This window comes from Hydra vulgaris, chromosome 11 (assembly GCF_038396675.1).
Source record: "Hydra vulgaris chromosome 11, alternate assembly HydraT2T_AEP".
NCBI lineage: Eukaryota > Metazoa > Cnidaria > Hydrozoa > Anthoathecata > Hydridae > Hydra > Hydra vulgaris.
In genome coordinates this window covers 44478968-44502512 of record NC_088930.1, presented here as the reverse complement: position 1 = coordinate 44502512, position 23545 = coordinate 44478968, and the positions used below count along the sequence as shown (strand labels likewise).

The window sequence follows — 23545 nt, the reverse complement described above, 5'->3', positions numbered from 1 at the left end:
TATAAATATAATAAATTATAAATATTATAAATTTATTTTTAAAAATTTTCTTATGCAAGTATTAAAGTTTTTGAACAAATATCACTATTTTTTTGTTATGCTAGAATGTCATAATGTTGTTATGACTTCATGACATTGATTCAATTTTTTTTTTTTTTTGTAATGCTGATTTACTCCAAACAAGGCTGTAACCACTATTAAGCTGAGAGTTACTAGAAAAAAAGAAAAGAGTAATAGAGCAAGGAAACTGAAGAAGAGTTAGAGAAGACAGAAGAGTTAGAAAGTTGAAGGTTGTATGAGCTATGAAAACATGAAGATGGGAGAGAGTTCCAAAGTGTTGAAGTGCTGAAAAAAAAATTAGACAAATAAAATTTTTTAGAGCATTCAGGGACAGATACAGTAAAAAAAATGAGACTTTGCTAAATGACAAGTCAAGAGAGATTGGTTTTAGTTGATGGAATTAGAGATGATAGCTCCTTTGAGCAGCGACCATAATAGTATTTGTAGAAAAGAGAAAGAGATGCAAGTTTACAACAATGGGAAAAAGATTCAAGTTTAGCAGATAGAGCAGGTCCAACTGCAATAACAATGTGTTTTTGGATCTTGTCTAGAAGAGAAAGAGCATCATTAGAAGAACCAGCCTAAATATGACTACAGTATTTCATACAGGGACGAATAAAATATTCGTAGAGGTAGAGAATGGAATCAGGAGTAAGAAAATGGCAAGCATGATAAAGAGAAGCAACTTTAGCAGATGCTAATTTAGCAATCAATTGTATATATGGTTTCCATGAAAGGTCAGTAGTAAATGATAATCCATGAAGACATGAAGAAGAGGGCTTAGTGAGGAAGGTGGCCATTCTTTAATATAGGAATGTCAACAGTACTGCGATAGTTGTTTACAGTAAATAACTGAGTTTTGTTGGGGTTAAAATTTACAAGCCAATGTGAGCCCCAATCAGTTACAGAAATGAGATCAGATTCAGCTGCCAGTTCTAAGCAATCGAAAAAAAGAACTTTTTGTCAAGACAGGAGTATAAAGTTGAGTCATCAGCAAAAAGAGCTACTTTAGATGTAAGGTTATCAGGAAGATCTTTAATGTAGATAAAAAACAAAATAGGATCAAGGATAACACCTTGAGGTACCCCAGAAGTAACTAGAAATAAAGAAGAGTGTTGGCCTTTGAGGATGACTTTTAATAAAGGAGTTAGAAAGAAATGATTCATATACACCATACGAAACAAGCTTATGGAGAAGACCAGCATGCCAAACTTTGTCGAAAGCCTTAGATATGTCAAGATCGATAGCCCTAGCCTCTCCACCTCCTTCTAATATCCGATAAAATATTCCAGTAACAGCAGTTAGCAAGTCAGCCATAGAGTGAGAGGATTGAAAACCGTATTGATTGTCTGACAGTAAGTTATTTGACTCAAGATGGGATGAGAGAAATTTGTTTATCAAAGACTCAAAGACCTTGCTAATAACAGAACGAAGACTGATTGAATAATAATTGGAGGGGTCAGAAAGTTCCCCAGAGTTTTTGAAAATTAGAAACAACAGATGCCATTTTCCAGCAGGCAGGAAAACAAGAGTCAAGCACTTATTAAACAGCTCAGAGAGAATTAAAGAGAGTTCTGGAGAAAATTTTTGTAAGACTATGACGGGAATATTGTTTGGACCACAAGCCATAGAAGTGTTTAATCAAAATATGTATATGCTTTAGCAATGGAAACTTGAGTAATTTGAATGTCTAACAATGGTTTCATCTGTTTAATTGGAATGGAAGGAAGAGAATGACCATAAGATTCGAGAGTATAGTTACAAAGTTCTTTGCAAATAGTAAAAATGTAGTAGAACAAATAATAATAACAGTAGAAAATAAAAGTAGAACAAATAGTAATAGTAGAATAAATAGTAATAATAGTAGAAAAGTTCTTTGCAAATAGTATCAGTCCCATCAATGAGAGATGGAATGTTAGACCTACCTTTGTTAACAACGCTGTTGAAGATTTTCTTGTTGAAAAGTCTCTAGAGCCTAACTTCTGAGATAAGATATGAGATTTAGTGAACTGAGAATAATGGAGCTTAGTATCAGACAGCACCTTTTTACATCAATTTCTTGCAATAATAAATAGCTGTTTGTTTTCAAGAGAGTTGTTCTTTTGAAAAAAATGAAAAAATGATTAAGATTAGATATAGTAGCTGCACAAGAGCAAAAGCATAAGTGGATGAAAACCACATTTTCACCCTCTTTAGTAAGTGAGCGTGGCCCCAGCCCCAGTATAAAATGAGACTTTTTCCAAGCCAGGCCCCAGCCCAGGCCCCGGCTAAATATATTTACTTTCTATATCATAATTTTATGCTATATAATTTACTTCCAACAAGATTGCAAGTAACCACTATTATGTCATTGTTTTATTATTAGTTATGAGTTTAAAATAGAGAATAAGTAAAAATACTAGCAAATGGTTAACTGAAGACTTGAAAAGTTGTAGGTTGTATGTAAAAGAAAAATATGAAGATGGCTAATAGTTATTGTGATGCAACTAATAATATTGATAAAACTTATTTATCAGCAGAAACAAACCATTGTTGTACTCAGAAACCTAAGTGGTGTATTACAACTAATGAATCAGGTACTCACAATGTTTGCACATGAATAGATTGCCAAAACACAAAAGTTCTAATTGATGCAGTTGGAATAATAGTTTTAAAGATTTTATGACTTCTTTTTTCTCTTTGAAGGTGGAGTGCGTGCTGCGCCAAATATAAGCTATTCAAGCATTAAAAAGTTGTTTAGTGCAAGAGTTTACAAACCATGAAATAAAAGATGTAACATTCAAGCAATGGCAGAGTACTGACTGTAAGATACTACTGTTACAATCATTGCCACTAGATGAATTTAATGATATCTTATGTGACAGCATTGACAACCACACATTTATATATAACAAAAATAAAAGATAGATACTTGAAAAACTGTAAAGAAAATCTAAACCAAAATGAATGCTTAGTTTTAGGAGATTTTGCTGAAAATTATTAATTTTTTGTCTAGGATGAAGTTTAAATCACAGTAGCAAAAGTCAGTGTTCACTTTTTACAATTGTGATTTACTTTCAATAGAAAACATCTAAAACAAATTTCTTTTAGTTACCTTTCAGAAGATGTTGACCATGATGTTTGTTTATAAGATTCAAGAAGATATAACTAAATGTATCAAAGAGAATCTACCTGATATATAATGTAGGAAGTATTTTTCTGATGGCGGAGCAGCTTAATTTAAAAACTTTATCAATCTTTGTCATCACAGTAAAGACTTTGATTTAAATGCTGAATGAATGAATGGGTGTTTTGAATGAACAAATGGGTTTTTTTTGCTACAAGACATGGTAAATCCCCTTATAATGGCATTGATAAGGCTCTTAAATAAGTGTTTTGTCAAGAATATAAGTAAATAAAGCAAATAATTAATGGGCAGATTTCGGATGATAGTTTAATGTACTCTTTTTGTAAAACCAAAATAACTGGCAATTGTTTAAAGTTATTTTTGAAGAAGGATATTGACTAAAATGAAGCATATTTAGAGAAAAGATATTTAGATGGTAGAACAGCTCCTGGAACAACAATATCAGGGTTTGGCATGGGGAAGCAATCATTTCTTTCATTATTCTTTGATAATCTTCTTGATAAGTTCTCTATATATAGTGTCTATGTAAATATACTCTCTTTATATCTGTAAACATTTTTATAATGACTAAAGTATTTCTTTCTTATTGCAGTGCTAATCAAAGTTATTCTTGATGAACAACACTCCCATTTATATCAAGTAACCTCTGGAAAACAATAAGATACTATTTGTGGTTCTGTGTTTTCTATATTATCGATATTGTAACTTTGAAAAGAATAAAAACTTTGGCTTCTGCTTAGATTTTCTTTGCTCTACTGGTTTTGGACTTTGCAATGATCTCACTAAATCTTTTGTCTCGTACTTAGGACTCACTTCTTACTACTATCTTAAAGTAGCTAAAATTCCCTTTGTGATTTTGTTCATGACAGTCCTTGGGTTAATGTCTTTTGTTGATAATTGGGACTCATATATAATTTCCAAGATTCAGGCAGGCATGGAAGTTTTTATTCTTTCTGATTAGTTTTAAGTCAAGTTTCATTATATCCCGTGTTTTTCTCTTTCTTTCGCAACAGCAATCTCAAATTGTAATCATTTCTTTCATTGCTTTTACAAGAACAACTCTTTTGAGAAAAATTGCCTTTTTATTTTTGGTTCTGCCTGATGCCTATATTCATTGAGAACACTTAGGTTATGAAAACTTCTAGAAAATCTCTAACAATCTCATTAACGAAGGTAAATCTAGCATTCCATCTCTAATATATCTCCCAAAGACAGCACAACAATTGCAAAGATCTTTTTCTTTAATTCATCTATTTAATCTTATGACCATACTCTTTATGTTATCCCCAGATCAACAGGTTAACTGATTGTTAGAAATTAAAATCATTCTGCCTTTATATAAGACTATAAAAACTTACAGTATTAAATAAAAAATTTTAAAAGTTAATAACATTTTTTTTCAATATAAAATTCAAACTTTTGTTTTATATGTTTTTTAGGTTTTACTGTAAACATAGTATATGACCATAATAAATCAATTGTAAGTTAAAAAATCTTTTTCAAACACAAAAAGCTAAAGAAAAGTAGATTCATTTAATATAAATAATTATATACACTGTTTAGAGTTATCATGATGCCTATGGGGTAAACTGCATCAAATTGCTTAGGGTAAGTTGAATCATACAATATCTGTGGGTTTTATCGGTTTTATGCACTTTTCCAAATATTTCTACCAAATATTTCTAAAATAATGGACATTTTTTTAAAAAGGAAATTAGTTCTAGGTATCAAAAATCTGCTAATATTTCTTCATTAATAAAAAAAAAAACATTTAAAAAATATAAACCAATTTTGAATTGGTTGACTGAGAGAACACTTTTTTCAAAAACATTTAGGAGTTAAAATAATAAATTTGCTTAAATAATAATCCTTGTTATTTAACTTCTTTAGTCTTTGAAGTCTTTGAACGTAATTATCAGTTTCCTAAACAAGTTTATGTGATATAAATATACTAAACAGGTATATGTGAAATCTTGGATTATATGTGATGTAATATACTAAACAGCATTATATGTGATATAAATATACTAAACAGGTATATGTGAAGTCTTGCATAATAAAAGTATTGCAGCTCAAATAAAATACTAAATTTTTAAACTGTAATTATAAATTTTTGTTGCAAAACAGAAATTACAGATTAACTCGTAATTTTTCTGTGAATTCTGCAAGGCTTATACTCTCAAAGTATTGTGTTGCAACTTACCATGTTCATTGTTGCAACTTGCCCCAGTGCAGGGTAAGTTGCAACATTTAAAAAGTTTTTTTGCAACTAGCCCCGATCTCCCCTAGTATAAATTAATTATAAAAATAAATATATGACAAGATTTTAAAACAAAACAAATACAAAATAGTGAAATATAAAAATATAATATTTTATTATTACTTACAAAATCTTTTAAAGCTTGTATCTCTATTATTTCTTCATTTGTTTTAAAATAGTCTGGTCCAAATGATGTTTTGATAATTGTTTTAAAAGCAATTGATAACATATTCTGATTTAGTGGAATGCGTGTGTTTTCGCTTGATGCCCATTTGGAGCAAAGCTCCGCACCAACCTTTAGTAAAAAAATATACAAATTAAAATTTTGTAGATCTGATATCAAAAATAAAATACCAACAAAAAAATATATATATATATTTCTTTATAAATAACTTTCTAAAGAACGGTGAAATAACTCTATATGCAGGATTTTTCTACAATAAATGTAAATTTATTGTAATCATAATCAAATATAAAATCATTTAAACTTTTATTTCAAATATTATACATACTAACTTTATACAAAAAAAAAAAAATTATATATTTAAAAAAATTTATATAAAGGAGTATTTATACTTTTTGTATTTATGTATTTGAGTATTCATGTATTCATGTATTTGTGTATTTATTGTATTCATGTATTTGTGTATTCATGTATATGTAAAAATTTATATAAAGGAGTATTTATACATTTTGTATTCATAGTATACATATTATATTGTATTTGTATAAGTTATCATTTTTAAATTTATGGTGTTTTATTAAGATTTATTTTAGTTTTATTATGTAATAATAGCACTTTATATACATCCAAAGTTCTACAGGAAGGATAGGTGTATATATATATATATATATATATATATATATATATATATATATATATATATATATATATATATATATATATATATATATATATATATATATATATATATATATGTATATATATACTGCAGTTAAAGTATATTTTTTTGTAACTTTTATTTGCAACTGTCTCTCAACTCTAAACTTCTAAACACAAACCTTGCTAAACAAGACTGCTGTGCAGAGAAACATAATAAGTCCTGTACTTCCAAAGACACAGGGTGGATTTAAACCTTAAACCCCTAGATAGTTAGTCAAGTGTTCTACCACTAGTCTAACACAGCTTATATAAATATATGTAATAACAAAATATAAACATATTTAATATAACATAACAGTAGCGCAGTGATTGGAGTACTGGATTGAGAATCAAGAGTTCTTAGATTCAATGACTACTCTGCAACATTGGTAAAAAAAAAACAATGTGAATTTCTTAATAAAATACAGCATTGTTTTGTGACAAGACTGTTAAATCTTCTTGGAGGGCCTGAATAACCAGAACCAGTATATGTATATATATGTATATACATATAAAATAAATCTATATCTATATATATCTATATCTATATATATCTATATCTATAAAGATATATATATATTTATATATATATATAATGTTAGTGTATTCTACAGAGCGCTCAATGTTCTTAAAGAACAGAGCAATAATAAATTAGTAAAAATACTTTTATATATATATATATATATATATATAAATATATATATATATATATATATATATATAATATATATATATATATATGTATTAATATATATAAATATATATATTTATGTATATATATATGTGTGTGTGTCTATAGGTATATACATATGCACTTGCATGTGTGTGCTGTATGTATGTATATTTGTTTCTATAACAAAATATATATAGGGGAAGTTTGTGTACATAAGGACAGATTTTTCAATGCCCAAATTCAAGTCCCAGACTTGTCTAAAAATGGTGAAACTGATATGATTGCATCTCTATACTAATTATTTTGTATTAATATAGGTATAATGACTTAAACTATAAAAGTATGTCATGTAGAGGGGTTTAAAAATGAATGGCCCTAAGTATAATAAACCCTTTTTTAATTGTACCTAGGGCCACTTGCTATTGTACCTAGAGCCACTCTCTGAAAATTAGATTTAACTCCATAATAAAAGATTTTCAACAAATTCAAAAAATGTATAAAATGGTAACCCCAAAACAACCACAAGATAACAAATTTTTCACAACAATCAAAATCTAACAATCTAATTTGTTATCAAACAAACTCTTTATCAGAAAAACGCACATATACCCCTAGGTACAAGCAAGTTATATGACCTTAGATACAAGACTTATAAAATAGCCTTATAAAAAATCAGTCATCTTTTAATAAACCTGGATTGAAAGGAACCTTATTCAACAGTGCATTTAGTACTTAATCAAAAAAATATATAATATACAAGAACTTATAGAAAAGCATTTCCTCTAGGATTGTAATACAATCTAAGATGCTAGTGGCAAAAATTATAACTTGCCATAGCAACGCTCTCTGAGAATCAAAATAGGATTAAAAAATAAAATTTTTTATAACTTATCACATGACTGAGAATAACTTAGAACCTTATAGTTTAACAAAGTGGGGTGGCCCTATATACAAGTTGGCCCTAGGTACATAAACTTTCCCTATATAATCTTTAACAAACATATGTAAATATAAAGTTTCTACAAAAAATATATATAAATTCTATGACAAAAAAAAAAAAAAAAAATATATATATATATATATATATATATATATATATATATATGTACATATACAGTACTTGTTTGATTTCTTTCAAATAACTTTTAATTGATGAATGACTGAAATGTTGATCATTTATTTGGCGCAGCTTTTTACCACGATCTTGATTAGCATATTGAACACTTTCTTTTCCAATCAATGGAAGAAGTATTTTAAATTGATTCACTAAACAAAAATTTAAACAATTAATGAAGATAAAATAGAACAACTAACAAATATTTAAAAACAAAACTGTAATAATAGTATTGTGTGGAACCCAGATTTAAAGAACTCTGTGGGTAATACAGTGGTTTAAAAATCGACAACAAAAATACTTTGTGTCTAAAGTATTATAAAAATACACACTTGCAAAAAAATAAAAAAATAAAATGAATAATGTAAGTTTATGCAAAAACCTGGTCGATTAAATAGAGTAGCAACCTCCTTAAAAAGAATTGGACAAGCTAGACTAACAGCCAGTTCTTTGCCCCAATAAAAGGTGAACATTGGACCAAACCTTTTATGGTTTTCAACAAGAAACTTGTGAATTCCACCATCAAATGTTAGAGAGCCAAGATTCCCCAATCTAATAAATATAAAAGTGCAAAAAAACCTAATATTAAAACAAATATTATTATTATGTAAATAAATTATGTATATATATTATTTTTACTACATTTACCTTTTTACAAACAGGGGGTCACTTTTTCTTTTAGATAATGTCAAATGTTTATGGACATTGTCTAAAAGAGAAAGGGCATCATTAGAAGAACCAACCCAAATATGATGGCAGGACTCCATACAAGAACAAACTAGAAATTATTTTATGAAGGCAGGTGTTGTTTATCATGGACAACTTTAGCTAGTGGAGGTTGAAAGGAACAATTCAATAATTTTCTAAACTTTTCATTGCATACATCGCTACATCATATGAAGATAAGGACCAGCATGCCAGAATTTATCAAAAATCGTTGGTATGACCATTGTCACTCTGCTTCTATTTTACATGCTAAAATCTTTTAAAACAAAATCTTTAACAACTAAAACAAATCAGCAGTATAACAAAATTGGAACCATGTTCCCATGTCACCATGTCATTTTCTAGCACACAGAAAAACAAGGTTTAAATAAGAATATTGTGCATAGTTTTGAGGCTTATGAAAAAAGTCATGGAGAACACTTTCGTGAAGCTGTAACAGGATATGTTGACAATGTTGGACCATAAGCTGTAAAGAGTTTAAGTGAAAAATAACTATGGTTATGCTATAGTGATATATATGCTTGTTTGATTTGCATGTTTAACAATCAATTAACCAGATAATGAAACAGATATTGAGATAAAAAGATTAAGTAATCTGTATTAATGAACCTTTTTTGCATCAGATGTTTTTGCATCATTTTTTGGAATGATAAAAAGTTTATTTAAAGTGACTGAAAAAATTTGTAAATTAATAAAGTTTTTATGTTTACTATTTTTTGACAATAATAATTATTATTGTTAATTAAAATATAGTGAATAGTGTAAATTATTAAAAAGAATTTGACTCTAACATAGGTAGTACTTATCACATTTGAAAATTTCAAAAAACTTATTGCATATGAAAATTTAAATTTAGTATTAAATAGTAAATGTTTTATAAACTCATTACCCTTACATTTGGAGTTAGGGCTTTAAACTTTTTTGGGCATTTTGTTTCCAGGCTCCAATCAATAAAATTTTTGGGAAACATTCTTTTTAACCACAGGTTAACCACAATTCCAAGTCAAGTCTCACTCTTCTAAATGGTTTTCCAATTATTGTGTGCTGTTTCAATTTCCAATCATAACCATTACTTCCATATCTATTATCAAAACAATTCTCCAGAAAAAAGACATCTGTTTACTATTGCTAGAAACCATTGTAAAAAGATTTTGTCAAACGCCAAAGTCCCCAATTCTCAGACCACGAAACCTAGTATTTCATTTCAAAAATTATGCTCCCGAAACTTCTGAAGAATCTTTATCAGTGTCTATAATAAGGGTAAACCTATTATTCCACTTTTTTCGTGTTTTTCAGGTTTTGTTACTTCACCTAAAGACAAAGCTGAGCTGTTTGCTAAAAATTTTTCATCAATCTTATCTCTTGATTCCACTAATTACATCCTACCTGATATAACCAACAAACAGTTTGATACATTACTTGACATTAGTATCACTTCAACATTTGTATCTAAAGTGATTTCCTGCTTAGATTCTTTTGCAGCTTGTGGTTCAGACAACACACCTGTTATAGTTTTGCAGAAGTGTTCTCTGGAGCTGTAGTCGATACTTTCAAAATGGCTTAACAAGTGCTTATCAGTCTTGTTTTCCGGCCTGCTGGAACACAGCATCTGCTATCCCTATTTTCAAAGGTTCTGGAGAGCAATCTGACTAGTCTAACTATCGTCCCATTAATCTTCTTACTATCACAAGCAAGGTTTTTGAGTTTTTAATTAAAAAAGACAATCTCTCATCTTGAATCTTAAAACTTATTTTCTGATCATCAATATGAATTTTGATCTTTTAATCCTACTGCTAATTTGTTAATAGTAATACTGATAGGTTTTATTGTGCATCAGATAGAGAGGTTAGGGCAACTGTTATCAACATTTCTAAAGCCTTTGATAAAGTTTGGGATGCTGATTATCTCCATAGGCTCTCTTCTTACAGTGTAGTGGTGTACACTGGATTTTTAGATGTTTGAGTTTTGATCCTTATAAGAATTGTGCAAACTCCAATTTTTTGTATTTTTATGCTTATATCAAAAAAGAGTGTTTTGCAAAGAATTGGGGTAATTGGAGCTTGGGAACAAAAAAATTCTAATTTTTGGGCCCACCCAGCCCTTAACATTGGAGTAACCAGTTAATAAAATATTTTCTTTACTATTTTTATCTAAACTTATATTCATTAATAAATTTCAAATTCCATGCAGTAATCTTTTTTCAAAAACTATGATCATATAAAGTTTTAACCCCCCTCAATTTGAGGGGGCTGTAAAAATTGCAGGGTCATAAAAACTGAACACTAAGAGATTATTGCATGAAACTTGAAATTTGTTTATGAATATGAATTTAGATAAAAATAGTAAAGAAAATATTTTATAAACTCGTTGCTCCCACGTTAAGGGCTGGGTAGGCCCAAAAATTAGGGTTTTTTTGTTCCCAAGCTCCAATTACCCCAATTCTTTGCAAAACACTCTTTTTTGATATAAGCATAAAAATACAAAAAATTGGAGTTTGCACAATTCTTATAAGGATCAAAACACCAATCACCCTAATTCTTTGCAAAACATTCTTCTTTGATATAAGCATAAACATACAAAAGTTTGGAGTTTGCACAATGCCTGTAAGTGTCAAAACTCAAACATCTAAAAATCCAATGTACACCACTACAGTGTATCAGGTAACATCTTTAAGATTGAATCCCTCCTTACTAATTGCAGTGTAAAAGTTATCCTCAATCGACAGCACTCTCCTTTATTTTCTGTAACTTAAGGGGCTTCTCAAGGTTTTATCTTTGGCCTTACACTTTTTAAATTTACATTATTGAATTCCCAAAAATTCTCACATCTAAAGTGGCATTGTTCACTGATGATACCACCATTTATTTTTTTCTTGATAAGAAGCCAACTCTTTCTGATTGCTTGAAGAGGGCATTTAAGATTGAAAAGGATCTCACGTATGCTATAGCATGGGACTCTCAGCAGCTGGTGAACTTTAACTTTAAAATCTAATTTACAATGAAAATTTTCATCATGTAGGGAAAATATTGTAAAAATTACAGTTTTTTCTTTTTTTAAGCAATTATAGATTTTTTTTGCAGTTTTTCTATACATATTTGTTAAAAAATTATTATTTTTTTGAAACTCATTTTTTTCATTTGAATTTCATTTCACTTTTTTTGAGTATCCACGTGATATCTGAATGGAATACATTGTACAATCCATAACAAGTTTATACTTTACTGAATAAGTACATGTAGGAATAACTTTCTGCACATGCTACAGTTTCTTAACTTGAAAAAATATTGTTTACCACCCACCCTATTATATATATATATATATATATATATATATATATATATATATATATATATATATATATATATATATATATACATATATATATATATACATATATATATATATATATATATATATATATATATATATATATATGTATATATATATATATATATACATATATATATATATATATATATATATATATATATGTATATATATATATATGTACATATATATATATATATATATATATATATATATATATATATATATATATATATATATATGTATGTATGTATGTATGTATATATATATATATATATATATATATATATATATATATATATATATATATATATATATATATACATATATATATTAGGATGGGAAAAAGTCTTCAACCCCCTCTTTTGTGACTAAGTGTAAACAGATTATTACTAATTCTAATCACTAAGCAACAGCTTGCCCAATAAAAGATTTAACAAGAAGGATCACTTCTTTAATTAAAAATCTAAAAAATTCTACATCATTGACAATGATCCTGCATATATATTTAAAAATAAGTTATAGAATTAAAAATAAATAATAATTTTTTTTTTGTAAAAAGGCTCATTACTTTTTAGCCAACTTAATCAATAACTTTGTTAAATATAGAAAATACTTACACAGGATCACTTGACTTTAAACCAGGACATGTCAAACTACTAGTGTTTCCATCATTCTAAACAAAAGCAAAATATTGAACATGTATAACAATAAAATATTGAACAAGAAGCAATTACTGAAATATTTTAATGAACAATTAAATAATGAATTGAATAATTGCAGAAATGATTTAATGAACAATTAAAGAATTTGTTAAACATTACTTATAAAATGGTAGGCTAAATAAAAATAAGTCTTTAAAAATATATTCTAAAAACAAATTAGAAGTATACTAATTTAAAATTTTTTTATTAATTTAAAAATATTCTTCAAATATATATTAAATATATTTTTTCAACTTATAAAAATCTTTCAAGCATTAATAGCAAACTATTTCATCTTGTTTTACAATTTTGATTAGATAAATTTTTTTTCCAAAATCATTTTTTATGTATTTTTGAAGATATTTTAATATATGTATAATAAATTATATGATTTTTTAATATATTATATATAGTATAATATATTATATATAGTATAATAAAGTATATGATATTTTCAAAATTTTTTGGCCTAATTACTTAGATTGTAACAATTTTAGTGATTTTAAAATTACAGTTTGTTCAAAACTATGATCACCTGTTCATATAAACATATTTGCATATATAAAAGTATACAAAAAACATATTTAAAAGTAAAAAGTATGATGAATTTCTTTCAAAATTGTATTTTATTTTATTTTAATGTTTATGCATCAATAAATCATTAAATTTATGTTGGATTGTGAACTTGTCTATAAACTAAATAAGTATAAAACGATAGAATTCTGATATTGTTTTAACGATGTTTATTTTTTAAAATGTAAGGCATAAACAGCATTAACAAATGTAAAGCATAACAGTATTAACAAATGTAAAGCATAACAGTATTAACAAATGTAAAGCATAACAGTATTAACAGTAATTAATAGTAATAGCTTAAAAGTAGTAATTTATTCTACCTATAGTTTTATACTTTATTGTGAGTAAATTATGAAATGTTCAAGTATAGCAGTGCAAAATGCTATAAACAGATTTAAAGGAGCTTGTTCTTATAAAAATAGACCAAAATCAGGAAAAACCATATACTTTCTCCCCATTGCTTCCTCAATAGGATTCCTTTTCCAACTAGACAAAATCTTCTAAAGACCTGGCTAGCGACCAGTGGGAGTACAAACAAGTTAAAGTTTCTACTGTTAAATTAAACTTTAAAGAGCGCTTACCAAAAACCACTACTAACCAAGCATCATAAGAAACTTTGTCAGAAATGGGTTTCAAAAAAAGGCAACAAAATCAAGCATCTGAGTATTGGGTCAAAATTATTTAGTCAAGGGTATCAAATTAGAGGTAATCTTCATTATAGCTAGTGTTGAAAGCAAATAATAAAAAAAATATATATTACTTCAAAATTATTCCTTTAAATAATAAAAAAAATATATTACTTCAAAGTTATTCCTTTAACAAACTTAAAACTTATATGTTGAAAAATAAAAAATTAAATTTGTATTTTCTTTTTAATTTCATTTAGATTTTTAGGCACCCTAAAAGCGCCTATAAGATGGAGACTGGGGAAGGCTTTTACGCCAGAATACATTAACCCTACAATTAAATATGCAAATGGTAGAATAATGATCTGGATTTTTATGGCCACCAGTGACATGGATGAAATGTTTATATGCAAGGGATGAAAGCAGAGCACTACATAGGTTCAATGAAATTTTGGAGCCATAAATATTGAAACTATTTAATCAAGATGTTCCTGAATATTATTTTCAGTAGGATAATGCTCCCTGTCACAAAGTCAAAAAAACATTAATTCGGCTTGCAAGAAATAAAGTTTCCTTCATTAAGTGGCCTCCAAAAAATGTTAATAATTATCACACCATATATGTTTGATTGGTTAAACAAACTAAAATTAGTTATAAATCTATAATGAAAATATCACATTATATGAACCACTACAAAACTTTATGCAGAATTGTTGACACTTTTTTTATTTAAAGCAATTTAAAAGAGTTTATTGCAATTTTAAAAACTGCAAATTCCGATATAATTCTAAAATAATCTTGCAATTTCAGGGTTTTTAAATTAGGGGCATATCTCATGATTGCAAACTTGATGTCTTAAAAATTAAAGCAAACTTCATTAAGGCGAAATAAATTTGTGATGTTTATTATTTATATAGTAATACTATGTAACAATAAATATTCTTTTTTTAAACAAACTTTAACAAGGCTACACTAATTAAGTTGGGAATTAACAGAAACAAAATTAAAAAACTAAAAACTACATTAAAATGTAGTGAAAACTAGACACATACAGTTTTCGGTTTTTTAATGTACTGAACAGTTTTAATGTACATTAAGAAATTGAAAACTGAGTCAGGAAAACATAAAGATGGTAGAGAACTCTAAAGCTTTAATGTTTGGGGGAAAAATAGATGAATGAATTTTTTTTGAACATTAAGGAATAGGGTGTCCCAGAAAAAAAAAGTTTTAGAATTTAATATTGTGCACTTTGTCCTCCTTATTTGGTCCCAGTAGACTACCATAAAAATATCTGGGCTCAAAGTCACTGTTTAGCTAAAGAAGGTGTTTTAGAAAAAACTTGCAAATAAGTTTTAATGAGTTTTTTTTCCATTTATTGATTGAAACTCTGTTAGTATTCAATATTATTGTAAAATAATCAAAATAAACTTAAAGTTTATAATCCAATGCATTAACTTTGACTGCTATATATACTGCAACTTTGAAAAAATTTCATATTTACTTTTTTTATTTATTATAATTGTATTTTTTTTTAATTTTTTTTAAAGTAAAATACTACGAAATACAAAAAAAATTAGGTGGTGCAATAATTATTATACTTTTGTTGGAAAAAGTATATTTCAAAAACAAAAATATAGCCATAAAGTGCTTTTTTTATCTAAATATTTTTCAAGTCTTGTTTAGTGGCATATTTAAATACCTTCCGCTGGTTGTATAAAACCACCATCATCATGTCTTGGAGCCTGTCTTCGGAATGTGTCCTTCCAATGAAATCCTGCATCAGTTTGATGTGTCTTTTACCCCTCTCATAAGCAACTGCTAATTGCTGTGCACTAGACATAAATGTTTTGAAAGATTTATTGTTGAGATTTTTCTCCAAATTTGACTTTTCTCTTCTTTCCATGTTATCTTTGGGGTTATCCATAAATTACGTCACACAATATTTGACCATTTTAGACCCCTCCACACACACACCCCTCCTTGTCACAACATCGTAACACTTTAGTAATGACTTCCGTATGAGTTGACACAAAACCACTAACCCCTTTCCTCCCTGAAGCATGACGTAATTTATGGACGACCCCTTTGGTTATACAAAGATGGAAAAAAAAGAGATAAGACTCCTGAGAAAGAAAGTCTGATGGCTTTGAGAGGGAACAAACCTGTGTAAAAGGTTCTGGTTGTTTTTTGTCAAAGCTCTTCATCTCTGGAATATCATATTTTAACAATTCCACAAGAATATCCATCTTCTCTTTCTCCTCTAAGTGCTAAAGCAAAGAAAACACATTGTGGTGTAAAAAACCAAGTCTGAGAATACTAAGATTAAGAGCTTTGCCAATCTTTCTGTACTTCTTAGAGTAAAGTGGGTAAAAAGCTACCAGTTAACATAAAGAAAAAAAATTGTTTTAAGAGCTGCCATGCAAAGCTGTATTGCTTCATTTGCAAGATTGTAAAAGAGGGTTCCAAGAGCAAACTCAGATCTGTTCCAATCAAATTTCTCAATGTTGGCCAATGTATTTACAACTTTTTCAATCTTAGGCAAAAGATCTTAATGTTTTTTGTATAAGGATCGACTTCTCCTTGTAATTCCTTTATAACATGATGAACATGTCATTCCATTATATGGTGCCTAGATTTATTATTATCATTTTCTGTCATTACTCTCAAAAAATTGAAAAGAAAAAAATGCCTGAAATTTATATAGCAAAGCATCATACCTGCACATTAGCCAAAGAATTGGATAAGCTATGATATGGTCTATTAAGTCATAATATTCCACAAGACTTTGGATAGCCCGTGTTTGATCTTTCTCTTTGGAGGAGGTTACTTAAAGTATTCTCAGAAGAAAGCCAAGTGAGCCAGACTCTGGAGAGGAAACACTAATTGCCAACCTTTCTACTATTTACGATATTTTGACCTCCTTTTTGTACTGTCTGACTAACTTTGTGTCAAAGTGAAGAACAAGTTTTAAATCCCTTTTCTTATCCAGGTTCTGCTATCTTACTATAAGTGGTTCATTCTTTATAATTTCATGTTTTTTTCTTACCATCTACGACTTAAAAATATTCAACATGTCAATATCTACTCCCCAAGCTTGGAATAGGGAAGACAACATTGCTGTTTCAGCTCTTACGCTAACTTCATACCTAAAAAAACAGAGCATTGTCATTTTATAAATTATGTAACATTTAAGTTGTTTTAACTTGAAGTTTTATATATACTTGTAATATACTTCACTTTTTTATAAATAAACTTATTTACCTTGTCATAAATGGAATTCACTTATCTGAAACATCATTCAGACTGAGTTGAAGACAAATCTTGGTTGAACCATACAACTTTTTTTCTTTGCAGTAGGAGGCTCAAAGTCTGAATCATAATATGTACCACTGCACCCAATGGAGAATTCCTGCTCAAAATCTCTCAAAACTTCTTCTTCTGCTGCTTTTTCCTGTATATGGCTTTCTTTTTTTTTGCTTAACAATTGCTCTCAGTCTCTCATCGTATTTCTGTTTTTCTACAATCTTCCACAGCAGGTTTTTCATCCTTTCCTCACCTTCAGCAACTATTTCAACCAACGCTTTGTCATTTTTGTAGGACATCTTGACCATTTCCCCTTTCAAACATCTCTTCAATAAATTAAAGAGGATACCACCACTGCATATAAGCTTCTCTGTACTCCCCAGAGGACATCCAATTTTGGATGACAATGTTTTGATCGCAATTGCATGACTCCGGTAAATCCAGTAAATACTGCAACAAACTTCCCCACTGGTCGATTAAGTAATTGAATTTATATTTTTTAAACTAGAATTAAGTAGCAGTATTCAACATATACTGCTACTGTTTTTCAACATTCTAATAACTGATAACTTATTAAAAATTTATTTCTTGTATTTCTAAATATATTTGCAGAGTTTTAATTATAAAAAATGCAAAAAAAAACTCTGCAAACTCATTAGAATGTATATGAAACTTTTTTCTAAAACACCTTCAGCTTAAAAATGACTTTGAGGCCAAATATTTTTATGTTGGTCTACTAGGACCAAATAAGGAGGATTGACATAGTGCACAATTTTAAATTCAAAGATTTTTTTTTCTGGGACTATTAAAGAACTGCTACAGTAAAATATGCAACTTTGCTTGATGACTAATCATGCAAGATTGAATTTTGGCTGATAGAACAAATAATGACAGTTAACTTGATCAGCAACCATGGTAGCATGTGTAAAAAAGAGAAAGTTATGCAATCTTACAACAATAGGACAGAAACTTAATCTTAGCAGCTAAAGCAGCTCCATTAACATTTACAATATGATTTTGGGCCTTTTCTAAAAGAGAGAGGGTCTTATTAGAAGAACTAGCCCGAATATAAGAACAATATTCCATACAAGAAGAAATAAAAGATTTACAAAGCGTAGAGACTGGAATCAGGAGTAAAACAGTGGCAAGCTTCATAAAGAGAGATAACCTTAGCACATGATGATGATGATGATGATGATGATGATGATGATGATGATGATGATGATGATGATGATGATGATGATGATGATGATGATGATGATGATGATGATGATGATGATGATGATGATGATGATGATGATGATGATGATGATGATGATGATGATGATGATGATGATGATGATGATGATGATGATGATGATGATGATGATGATGATGATGATGATGATGATGATGATGATGATGATGATGATGATGATGATGATGATGATGATGATGATGATGATGATGATGATGATGATGATGATGATGATGATGATGATGATGATGATGATGATGATGATGATGATGATTGATGAAGATGATTGTTAATGATGATTGATAATGGTGATCATGTTCGTGACCATAATGGTAATAATAGTTATGGTAATTTTTATTGTAAATTTTTGAATGCTACTTTCTTAATATTTCATTACAACTAAATAAAGCTGTTTACACTAACCTGATAACAGTTTTACTTTATTAGGCTAAATCCTGGTTAAAATTAAGCTCTAGTTGGTCACTATGTACTATTACCTGTTTTGTAAAACTGTAGATAAATTAATTTAGGGGAAAAGTAAGGCAGTTTATTTTGCTACAGGAAAGATAAAAGCAGATATTCATTGATAAGTTTCTACAAGAGTGAGTTGCACAAGTAGTACAACTTGTTTTACCAACTTTTTAGAATTTTTTTTAAAGAAAACAATATCTAATAATTTTAGATCAACAAGGAGTTTTAGAGTACTTGATTGAAGAAAGTAGACAAAACAGTGGTTTAGTATAATAACATTATAATCACTCACCCACAATATGTAGATTAATGTTACTACCAATACTAATATTCCAGAAACAGCAAAAACCAAATAATCAGTTCCAACATTTGATATTAAATCTCTCATTATTAAATTATTTAATAAACTGAAGCAACTTTATCTACAAATGATATATAATAAATTTTAATATCAAGTACTAATACCTACTTTTAAAAAATAATAAAAAGCAGTTTTTGATCGTTTTTTTTTTATTGATTATAGAAGTTCTGAAGGTAAATTTATTTAATTAATTATAGCCATTTCTTATTTTAGTTTATGCTTTGTTTTTGTTTGTTTGTTTTGTTTGCTTGTTTACTCACGGTAGTTACCCCTTTAGCAAAGTTATGAGAGAGTAAAACATCATTACAATGCAAATCTAAATCATCAACATTATCCATATAGTCTATATATTTTAAAATACTGAATTTTTTGTTACGCTTTTATTTTCTCGTAAATCTTGTCACATTTTTTCTTGTAATTTATTGTTATTGTTGTTGTATTTTTGCACGCTGGTACGTCATTAGGTCTCTCTACCCCCCCCCCCCTCTCTCTCTTTCTCTCTCTTAATAGCTTCCTGAACATGCGTAACAAATCAATATATTTAACAAACCAATATATTAGTATTTTTTTTTAAGATTTTATTTAATAACTTCATAATATTAAATTACAATATAGAGTATATATACTTACGGGTATATATATACCTAGAGTATCACTTACGGGTATATATATATATATATATATATATATATATATATATATATATATATATATATATATATATATATTCTTAAATGTAGACATCATGTATGAGAGTATGTAAATTATTATTTTATAAACATCAATTAATACGAGTTTCTCTCGATACTAAATTTATTTTTATTTTTATTAAAAAAATTTTCGCTGGATTGTTGTGACCAGCGTCTTCAGCTTTAAAGGTTTTTTTTTTTGTTTGTTTGTTTTTTGTTTTTTTTTTGTGTTTTTTTGTATCTTATTTTTAAAACGGCAGTTTTATTTTATGTCAATGGGATGGCTTTATCTTTTTCTGACGTAAGTGCGCCATAAATAGCGTTCAAAATTTTGTTGACACATATTGACCCTCGTCTAAATTGATACCGTTTTGTTGAGGGGCACATTGGTGGTACTGTATTTCGATTGCCTCACGAATTTTCCTATCAAACTTTTTAGCATCAACTTTTAAAGTTCTGCAACTGTCCCAGTTAATTTGTTGTGAACAATGTCTCATGTGTGTAGCTAATGCAGATCGTTCTGTTTTATTTCCTATTGTACTGTTTCTGTGTTGCTGCATGCGTGTTTTTATTTGCATTTTTGTTTCACCTATATACTTTTTGTTACAATGACATTTAATAAGGTAGACTCCTGGGTGGCTGTTCATTTGTAGTTTAGATTTATTTCTTGATGTTAATATTGCTTCTAGGTTCAGGTTTGATTTAAAGACCGTTTTATATCCTGCCTTCCTAAACACCTTACGTAATTTGGGAGACAATATTGGTACCCAAGGTAATGAAATTGTTGGATACGTACTGGTGATGTTTTCATTGTTTTTAGTAGTCACTAGTGATTTTTTGTTCTTTCGTTTTATTTCTTTTATGATTTTTATGAGATTAGATTGTTTGTACCCATTTTCGACAAATACTTGAATAAGGAATTTCAGTTCATTTTCTATATGTTTTTGACTGCATACATTAAATGCTCTATGTACGAAGCCCTTGAATATTCCATTTAAAATTTGTGGGTCATGGTTTGATGTTGCCTTAACTTGAATGTTAGTAACTGCATTTTTTCTGTGTATTTTAAATTCATATTTACCACTTTTGTTATTTATTATGGATATGTCTAGAAAATTTAGTGTTTTTTTGTCATTTTCAAATTCGATAGTATATTGTATTTTTGGATGCTGTTGATTAAGTATTGTCTTAAATTGCTCAGCATGGGCAACGTTAGGAACTCTAGCATGACTGTCATCTACGTATCTATAAAATGACTTTAAATCAATAAGTGGGTTGTTTTTCAGCGCTGTATTAAGTGCTCTTTTTTCAAGATGTTGAAGAAAAGATTTAGGTAAAACTACCATAAATGAAAGACCTATCGGACCTGAATTTTCAAGTTCGTGTATTTCGTTGTTCCATAAAAAGTATGGTCGGTATAAACATAGTTCTATCAGAGTTTTTTTTTCTTTTATATTTAATTTTGTCGCTTTTTTAAAATTATCGCTCACCTCCAATAACCTTATGAGTACTTCAGCAGCTTCTTTAAGAGAAATTGATGGGTATAAGTTTATAACGTCCAATAATACCTGAACTTCGTCACTGGATATGTCCCACGATTTTGCTTTTTCTACGAATTGTTGTGAATTTTTTAATCGAGTTGGGTTTTCATTTAATATTGGTTGTATTAGTTTTACTATGTAATTTGAGATTCCGTAGTTTGGTGTGCCTATTGTGGATACTACAATTCTCATTGGGTAAGATTGTTCAGGCTTATGTGCCTTAACTACACCATACATACGAGGTGGTATTGGGTCACTGGGATAAATTTGCTGATATTCATCTTTTGTGAACCGACCTTTTTTATTTAATTTTGATAGTTGGACTTTGATTTTCATTGCGTAACTTTGTGTCGGATCCTCATTGATAATTTTAGTTGGCCCAATTTGTTCTTGAATCTTTTTTATTGCTTTATCATGAGGGATCGTTACAAAGCCCATTCCTTTATCAAATAGGTATATATCAATATTGTTATCTTTTTTTAATTGTGTAAGTGCTTTCCTTTGTTCACGAGTCAGGTTGTCATTTTTATTATTTTTGTTTAGTTTTAATTCTCTTAAAACTTCTCTCCTCAGCGTTTGCGCGGCTTCATCTTTTTTGTTGTATTCAAGTTTTAGTGCTGATGACTCAGTTATTGAGATGATGTCAAGATACGGAAGAGATTTTATTGTAGGTACAAATTTTGGTCCAAGGTTAAGGAGATTTTTTTGCTGTTCTGAAATTTCTGTGTTGTATAAATTTAAAACAGCTTCTTTAGTATAGATTGTCGAATAGGATGTTCGCTTAACGCGTTGATCTTGAAGAAGTTTGAAATTTTTGATTAATCTGTCTCTTGATTTCATGAACGTATTTTCTCGTGCTTTTTCAGTGATTCTTTTTACTGCTTCATAATCCTTCGTTTCAAGGATTTTCATGAGTTCCTTTTCAATGAATTTAACTGTATTAGTTTGTTTAAAAAACCGCGTTCGTAAATCATTTTTCAGAGAAATAAGAAGTTCAAACCTGCAACGTTGAATAATTTACTTTACTTTTATTGTTATTAATAGAACAATTAATTTGTAATGACTTTGGGATGAGTTTGTGTTTGACGCATTTTTGTAGAAAGATGTATTGATTTTTTGACTTTGCCATATTTTTCTTTATTTTTTGTAATGTTGTTGTTTTGTTATATATTTCAGCACCGTATTTTGCTGTAAAATAATTTTTGAATGTAGACATCACGTATGAGAGTATGTAAATTATTATTTTATAAACATCAATTAATACGAGTTTCTCTCGATACTAAATTTTTTTTTTATTTTTATTAAAGAAATTTTCGCTGGATTGTTGTGACCAGCGTCTTCAGCTTTAAAGTTTTTTTTTTTGTTTTTTTTGTTGTTTTTTTTTGTTTATTTGTATCTTATTTTTAAAACGGCAGTTTTATTTTATGTCAATGGGATGGCTTCATCTTTTTCTGACGTAAGTGCGCCATAAATGGCGTCCAAAATTTTGTTGACACATATTGACCCTCGTCTAAATTGATACCGTTTTGTTGAGGGGCACATTGGTGGTACTGTATTTCGAGTGCCTCACGAATTTTCCTATCAAACTTTTCAGCATCAACTTTTACAGTTCTGCAACTGTCCCAGTTAATTTGTTGTGAAAATCATAAATGAAATAAAACGAAAGATCAAAAAATCACTAGTGACTACTAAAAACAATGAAAACATCACCAGTACGTATCCAACAATTTCATTACCTTGGGTACCAATATTGTCTCCCAAATTACGTAAGGTGTTTAGGAAGGCAGGATATAAAACGGTCTTTAAATCAAACCTGAACCTAGAAGCAATATTAACATCAAGAAATAAATCTAAACTACAAATGAAC

General features: G+C 28.5%; 2 protein-coding genes across 2 annotated transcripts in view; both read right to left on the bottom strand.

Moving 5' to 3' along the window:
• LOC100214067 (cytochrome P450 20A1) overlaps window positions 1–19510 on the bottom strand; it is a 41483-nt gene extending 21973 nt beyond the window's left edge. The window contains exons 1-5 of the mRNA XM_065808948.1: window positions 19380–19510; window positions 12791–12846; window positions 8500–8669; window positions 8124–8269; window positions 5575–5742 (exon numbers count right to left, since the gene is read on the bottom strand). Coding sequence (XP_065665020.1) covers window positions 5575–5742; window positions 8124–8269; window positions 8500–8669; window positions 12791–12846; window positions 19380–19475 — 636 coding nt within the window. The 5' untranslated portion in view covers window positions 19476–19510. The remainder of the gene's footprint in view (window positions 1–5574; window positions 5743–8123; window positions 8270–8499; window positions 8670–12790; window positions 12847–19379) is intronic.
• A 950-nt stretch (window positions 19511–20460) lies between these two features.
• On the bottom strand, window positions 20461–22590 carry LOC136087054 (uncharacterized). The gene has a single exon (XM_065809560.1). The coding sequence runs from the start codon at window positions 22588–22590 to the stop codon at window positions 20461–20463; it is 2130 nt and encodes a 709-aa protein (XP_065665632.1).
• Between the last annotated feature and the right edge of the window lie 955 nt (window positions 22591–23545).

Coding starts and splice junctions, on each gene's coding strand:
- LOC136087054 (XM_065809560.1), bottom strand. CDS start 22,590: ATGAAAATCCTTGAAACGAAGGATTATGAAGCAGTAAAAAGAATCACT.